This window comes from Anopheles gambiae, chromosome 3 (genome assembly GCF_943734735.2).
Source record: "Anopheles gambiae chromosome 3, idAnoGambNW_F1_1, whole genome shotgun sequence".
NCBI classification, from domain to species: domain Eukaryota; kingdom Metazoa; phylum Arthropoda; class Insecta; order Diptera; family Culicidae; genus Anopheles; species Anopheles gambiae.
The window spans coordinates 7,065,242-7,073,241 of NC_064602.1; the positions used below are offsets into that span (position 1 = coordinate 7,065,242).

An 8,000-nucleotide genomic window follows, 5' to 3' on the forward strand; every position below is an offset into this window, starting at 1 on the left:
TAATCCCCCGAAACCGGTTCACGGGTGCAATTCGATGTGCAAAACATCCTGGAAAGACCCGCAGCATTCCCATGCACGCGTGTGCTTTTGGTACTGTCAGCACTTTCCGGGCAAAACGAAATGCAACCTTCCCGGAAGCTGCACTGCACAAACACGCGCCAACATGCTGCCCGACTACACGCGTTGCATTTCGGTGACCATTCGACCAGAAGTGCGTACACGGTGCGGGAACACCGGCACGAACCTGTTGTTGCGATCGGCGTTCAGGTCAAACAGATTCAAATTTGCTGAGCCAATAAATAATTTCACATGCGTGCATCACATGCATTAACGATAGAAAATTCCGCTTCCACGTCTCTTTTCACCCAACTGCTTTCCGTGGCGGGTCTAATTTTTGTTAAGAATAGTTGGAAATTGATCTCCAATGGCGAAGTCTATGTACCGGGTGCAGCATTGCGGAGAGGGAGCAACTGAACCATAATCTGTCATCAATTAGGCACGGACCGTCCATTTGAAGCTCATGCATAATTCCAACCCCATTTTCATAGGATTCATCATCCACGAAGCTTTCATTTTTGGCTGGCACAAATAATTAAAAGGCTTAATTTGGTTGAAATTGTGCTCGGCTACTGAATGTGCAAATGCAATTTAATTCCCATTTTTTTTATTTTAAAGACCCTTCATAACATCAGATCGAAATTCGATTTAAAATGATACCAAAAACACATATAAAACGAGTCACAAAATTCCACCACCATCGTCCTTAATTTCATCCCTCGTTACCCATGATGGAATGTCAGTTTCGGTTACCAATGTTGTAGCTCTTCTACCACGAAACGCAAAACCGCAGCACTCGATGCGATTGGAACGCGCACAGCGCCTGCATGTATGCATTCGGCAGCACAAAATGGGCTCTTTGCAGCAGGAAGCTTACATAGCGCCGAAACATTGCTTCTCCTCTGGGTGTTGTTCACGGTGGCCTTCAGCATCCTGCCTCTAAAACCATTCCTGAGCATGTCATTTCTAACCAAACCCAGCCCGTTGAATGTAAATTTTCGCTCTGACTTCCTGGAACAAGGTAACTACAAGCATCAGCTCGGGTGGTCTCTGGTGCCTTTTGGGGACACAAATTCGCACAACCACCGGGGTTGTACTCATCGCAATGGGAATTTTATTTGTTTGTTCGTGTGTTTAAATCTTTTTTTCCTCATTCCTGCCTCCCCAGCCCAGACTAGAATCGTTAACGCGACACTAATGATGCACCAGTTGGTACGTTGTCCGTTTCGGTCGGTTGGTGGTCTGAGTCGATCCATCACCCGGGAGTGGCCTGAACAGCGAAAGGCGAAAGGCTACTGCTAATTAAGCTACTAAGAGTAATGTCCTACCGTGCAACTGCTTTACGCGCTTGGCGCAACAACTGCAGCAGTGCAGCAGTTGTGTGACGTTTATTTTATTACCTTCCGTGCCGTGTAAGAAGCTCCAGGGCGACAGATGATGATTCCAGGGCAGTATCCTTCTTTCCCACCTCCCCGGGGCCTCGATGACGCCGATTATGGTGTGTTTGTGTGTGTGTGCATTATTATCATAATTCCTAAATCATCCGCTTGCAACCGCGCACATGATATACGGGGCCTCGGTGTAGTTTCCGGCTAATGAGACAGGGCCAGTGTCTGTGGGAACGTCGCGGCGAAAAGCGAAAAACGAAAAACGAAAAAAACACCAGCAGCAGCCTCGAGCCACCGACAACCAAGGGTAAAGTGTAAAACTGTCGAAAAGTGGATCCGGGAATGGCAATGGTGGTCTCTGCTTCTGTCGTAAATTACCCAATAAATTATGCCACCGTCACAACTCTGGCGGTGGGATAGTTCTTTTTGGCAACGGCAGCCTCTCAACGCTGGGAGGGATTGTGCATATTTTGGATGGGCTTAAGCCATTTCACTGACTTGCGGACTACCTAAATCACCACACTGCAAGCCACTACCATCAAAGTACTTTCGGGGTGGTGATTTCGCCTTTTTTATTGGTGGACACACTGCGTCAACCACTACAGTGTGCTTCTTTTCTATTTTCTCTATATTATTTCTAGCGAAGAGAGAGACAGAGAGGAAGCTATTTCTGTCTCGCAATGAAAACATCCAATAAATCGGTTTGCCTGTTCAGTAGGCTGGTTTTGCAAGCGAAGCTGCAACATTGTAGACCACACTTTAGCGTTCCTGCGCTACACTGCAGCTCTGAATCGATACGCACGCCACGCGCCAGTAAAGCGCACCAGCAACAGTCAATACACAACCCAGCATCAATATTTGCTATTCATTAATTCAATATCGATGCGGCAGGACGCTCTCGGTTCGATGCAAGACCACCATCACCCCTCCCACCAATGCGTCGGTGGTCTTGCGGGTTTTTCTTATCAGATCGAACCAGCCAAAAGGATGGAGCGCCAGAGACGAGCCCGTTGAAGCAAATGCACTTCAAACACGCTGCTACACACGTCCCGTGTTTTGAGGCGAACCAAGGGCAACAAGCGTTCCTTCTGCTTCCTCGTTAAATCATGCCCCCCCCCCCATCTCAATCAACCAGTCAACCGTATCATGCAATCTTTTTGCCATCATTTGCCTTCCCATCGCACCGGCGAGAAATCAATCCTTTCGAATTGGATTCGCTCCGAGGTTGCCGTCGCTGCTGGCTTCCAGGTTGTACCGAGAAAATCCCGGCCATGATACAACGACACGGAGTGGGGTGTGGGGGTATAAAAAAGGAAGGCAAACCCGCCTCCTAGCTTTCTCAGCCCATCCTTCATGGTTTTGTGATTGTTTTTCCATTCCGCAACGGTGGCGACTTCTTCCACTTTCACAGTCGACTGTGTACAAACTGGTGCTCTCGGTATAACCGTGTTACAGCTCCAGCGGAACACGAGCGAACATTTTGTGGGTGGTTGGGGGGGGTGGGGGGTGATGCTTCGTGTTTCGATAGCATTTAGTACAAACAACCACCACAGCGCGGCATGAAAAAAACACATCCAATGATGGCCATCTTCAGGCAGAGGGCTGCCGATGGCTGCCGTTGACGTGAGCCGGTGAAGTTCTTGGGATCTTTGGATACGGTTTTGGTTATAGAGTAGCTAGAAAACACACACACACAAGATAAAGACGGCTACTTCCATATTCCATAACAAGTTGCACGGTACGGAGCAAATTAACCTGAAGCCGTGGGGAAAGAGGAACTCCGAGCCAAAAATGGTTCGTACTGGAAAAGCCTGACGCAACAATCGTATCATTCGATATGCCCGCTGGTGAAATGGCCCGTATATCATGGTCATAGGAGGGAGCTTTCCATGGGAGATATCTTCCTTTCAAGATCGGTTCTAGGATGATGAGTTGGCAATGACATGCGACAACGGATCGATCTTGAAGGAAAACGAAATTAGCATCAAACCATCGATGAATGATGGCGACATAAAGATACAATCACAATCTGATACATGGTTTCACTGGAAGAGTTAAAGTTACATTTTGATGTTTGGAAGGACTTAGGAAGCTATGAACTTCTCTTTGGAACAGTTTGAAGCTTAAAGTACTTTTTCAGCACCTTTGCATCATGACTCAGAGCTCCAAAACATTTCCTTCTTCTCTTTGAACCCGTATCACCTTTCAGGGGAAGACGTAACGGTCTGCCGCCGCTCAAACAATCACTTCAGAATCGACAATTGTTTCTCCAAAAAAATAAAAATACCCCAAATGTCTCGAGGTCACTCGTTGACTTCGACCCCGATTTCGTAACCCGACCCGGCCCAACCCTGTACTAATGTTTGTACCATTTCTCGCTCTTTCGCAGATACATCCACTCGAAGGAAAAGCCATTCAAATGCACCGAATGTGGCAAAGGCTTCTGCCAGTCGCGCACCCTCGCCGTCCACAAGATCCTGCACATGGAGGAATCGCCGCACAAGTGTCCCGTGTGCAACCGGAGCTTCAACCAGCGCTCCAACCTGAAGACGCACCTGCTCACCCACACCGACCACAAGCCGTACGAGTGCAACTCGTGCGGGAAAGTCTTCCGCCGGAACTGCGACCTGCGGCGCCATGCCCTAACGCACACGGTCGGGGACGTCCCGTCGGAAGCGCTCGACGTTGGGGTGGACGATGATGGGCATCAGCTGAGCGGGGATGAGGATGAAACGGTGCTGGAGGTAGACTCTCCCGTACACTCGCCGGCGGGACGGCATCGTTCCGTTTCGCCACCGCTCGATATGCCCGTGTCGGCCGAGCTGGACGATGACGAACGGGAGGAGGACGAACGGCGATCGGTGATGGAAGCGCGCCGTCGTGCCGCTCGCGACGAGGAGGATGATGAGGAGGAAGATGAAGAGGAAGACGATCTTATCAGTGTGGCAGGGCACGAACCGGACCCCACACCGGTAGTTCAGTGTCACCACGAGCGTCCGATGGGTTCCAAGAGTCCGTACACGATGCGTCCCCAGTACGATCACGGCAGTCGCTCGTCGATGTCTTCTCAATCGTCACAGCACTCCAGCTCGATGCATCCGTCCGGGCATGGAGAAGACTCGCGCGACAGTGGACCGATGGTGATGCCACATCCGTCATCACACGCAACGGACGTCTTCGTACCGATGCTTCATGTTCGGCGTGATCTTCACCACAAGATGGGACTGATTGGACGTGCCTCCGCAACAATCACAAGCAGTTCCGGTGGTGGTATGTTGGATGCAGGTGGAAGCTTCCTCAGTCACATTCCACTCCGCAAGCGCGCCATGGGCCCGGATGGAGAGCCGCATCCCATTATGAGTCGCAGCTTACACATGCCACCGGGAAGTCGTGGACCTCCCAAGAGTCATCTTGTGGAAGATGTACATTCCGGACCGCCGGACTCACCGCACCGTGAGCCTATGCCACTGATGTCACCCTCCGTCCCATCTGCATCACCCGTGCTGCTTTCACCTCATCTTCCACCCGGGCTTGCTCTTCCACCGCCACCTCCACCACCACCAGCCCCCAGCTCAATGGCAGTACCGATCAACCTTGCGAACCTATCCAACCTTCCCGTCGTACTGCCACCAGCACCAGCTCCGAGTGTGTTAGTTGGACCCGGCAGCGGACCTGGTAGCAGTTCCGCTGCAGCCTCTCCACACCATCCACATCCGGGAGTGATGGCGTCACCTGGCTCTTCCAGCTCTTTAAAAGGTTCGTCCACACCGTCAGTAGCTTCTTCGTCGTCCACGAGTGCAACACCGCAAGTAGTAGCACCGGCAGTGCCACCGCCACCACGTAAGACGGGCTTTAGCATAGAGGACATCATGCGTCGCTAGTAGACATCCGGCGGCATGAGCGGCAACAGTACAAACTGCGACTTTAGAAATGTGCTTCCGAGGCGTACATCTCCCTTTTTAGGTTAGAATCTAACGCGTTCGACACCAAGTGTCGAACTCCTTTCCCCCCCTTTACTGATGCGTTTAAAAGAGCAATAGGAAGTTTAAGAAATAGTTCCCCCATTTTTTTTGTAACAAATAGACTCTACAGTAGTACACTAAGCGATAGAGTGGTTATGCCAACAGTGCCTTTACTTGATGATCTGCAGCAAATAGCCTTGGTAGGTCAGTGAACAAAGCAAACACTCGCTTTCTTCACGGTGTTAACTTCCAGTAAGAGATAAGCGCTAGCAATAGGTAGCATTAGGAAGTGCTTCTTCGACAATACTGTAAACCGATACGTCTGTAACCGGGTTAGCTTAGCGGAAGATCTAGCTTCTCCTTCAACAGCTTTGTACAGGTGAGAGTCTTCGCATTTAAGAACCCAGTTCCGAGAAATAGGCTAGATTCGGTAGTGATTCTTACAAACGCTCCACGTAGACGGACGTGCCTTTTTTATGACTATCCATCGCGTTGCCAACGCGTTGAGCCCCAACATGGCAGCTGTTAGTGATATATTACGCTGTAAGTATGCGAGTTGAAGTTGTAATCTGAAACCGGTACAAAAGAGAAGAAAACTGAATAACCGTTCATAAAAAAAACTACTTCCTTGACGGATGAGTGAATGTTGGTGTGTGTGTTGTCCTTCGATGTGAGGGGTAGTGTGTAGATTTCAATTACAGTTGCCGGTTCTAGTATGCATTTAACGCTTCATCTCTCACAACCATATCTAATGTCCCTGCTTCGGGGTACAGGCGTGTACAGTGGGCCCTCTTTTTTACGGGCTTCGTTGGTGTGTGAGAGTTGTTGTGACGGTGAAGCATTAGCGTAAATAGAGCAAGTTCTCATACACATCAGGAACCTGTCGGTTAGTAAGAATTAGCTTAAAACTTCCTACCAAGTAAGTTATTTTTTGTGATTCGCTCGAACATTCGATACATCTGCAGCTCGTCTGCGGTGTTGCTTTTTTTTCGCTAGAACTTGTTAGGATGATAGTTTTCGGCACTAGACGGCACTTGGTGAAGTGCTTCACAGTTAGAAAGGGTCGACAAATCGTACAATCATTATCATAAATTGTATTATGTGTTTTTTATTATTATTATTGTATGTTTCTCCAATGTCTTGAAGCGAATGAAATAAAGTAAAAAAATGATTTTTCAAAAAGCAAACAATCGGTGTTGATCATTAACGCGTTTCATGCCCGACTGATGTGCATTGGCGAAAGAAAATTATCCTCCCCATGGCTTTTAGCCTCCAGTAGTAGGTTTGCTTGGTTTGGCTGCATGCTCTGCACCCTGGATCGGTGTCTCGCAAGAAGAAAGAGCCTCTAATGGATTAGGGTGGACTTTTCATTAGAGTGATTGCTGGTCAGCGAGTCTTCCCATGATGGCGATGGAAAGGATCTGCTGATGATCGACCCGAACCGGGTTGAAGAAGGCGATCGGCTGTTCCACTCATTTGCGTGATGTCTAATTAGTTCTGGAAAGAATTGCAAAATTCAACCATATCATTAGCTCAATAAGCCCGGTGAATGCCGTGAGACCAGACGGTGATCGCTAGTGTGCCGTTTGGGGTTTTGCCGTTCGGGCACATCCTTTCGGACGAAAGCACAATTCGCACAAGCCATCGCGTGTAGCAGATATCGGTTGGATAACAACCATCGAAAATTGAACCTTGAGCGTGGCATGGCGAACGAAGCAAGGTGATGCAGAGTGCAAAGCAACAGAAAGAAAAAGTCAGAAGAAAGATAAAAAGCAGCACAAAATCGTTTTAATGAGCGAAACCTAAGCGCTGAAATGAAACGGGCAAACATGAGAAGCAAATAACAGAAGAAACCCGAAGAGGAGCAAAGTTTGATAGCAAGAAAAGCAAGAAGTTTTGATAAGCAACAACAAAAAGAAAGAAAAAACACACGCACAACAGAACTGGAACGAAGAATCAACAAAACAAACACAAAAAAGAGGTAAAGAACGGTTCGTTTGGAGGTCCCCGTGCACGATTCCACGAAACCGCTCCAGTCGGGCAAGGAAAGCTAAGGAAGTAACCCATAAGTCCTAACAGATAATCCGATTATGGCAATAAAGTTTAAATAGAGAGAGGAGGAGGATCACTGAGAGAGTAGAGGAAGGCGAAAAAGAAGGAAAAAGCAAGCACCAGCAGCAGCAGTAGTAGGAGAGAAAAAAAGGAACCTCCGCTAAGGAAGTCTGACCGAAGGATTAAAAATACACACAGCGAAGAAGGAAAAAAACTGTATCAACCTCAGCTCCAAATCCAAACGCGATCTGCGCCTTTCGAACAGCCAAAAGATGGTAAAGAATGTACCGAATGCCATCGACGACGACGACGACGACGACGACGGGACGATGTCCCCAACTTTTGTCGCCTAAACGTGACATCGAGGTCATTTTTCTTGTCATCTCGTGTTTCAGGCGACGGTGGGGGGTTCCTGCTGCTACGCTCCTTCCTACGATGGGATGGCCGGGAATGGATTGAAGAAAAGAAAAGCGAAGAAAACCGACGACTTGTGGTATTTTGCTGTGTGTTTGTGTCTGTGTGTGTGTGTGGGTCAAGATTA

General features: G+C 48.6%; 1 protein-coding gene across 1 annotated transcript in view; it reads left to right on the plus strand.

Moving 5' to 3' along the window:
• LOC3291680 (protein bowel) overlaps positions 1 to 6,597 on the plus strand; it is a 41,924-nt gene extending 35,327 nt beyond the window's left edge. Inside the window, exon 3 of the mRNA XM_061655871.1 lies at positions 3,835 to 6,597. Coding sequence (XP_061511855.1) covers positions 3,835 to 5,326 — 1,492 coding nt within the window. The 3' untranslated portion in view covers positions 5,327 to 6,597. The remainder of the gene's footprint in view (positions 1 to 3,834) is intronic.
• Positions 6,598 to 8,000: the final 1,403 nt, after the last annotated feature.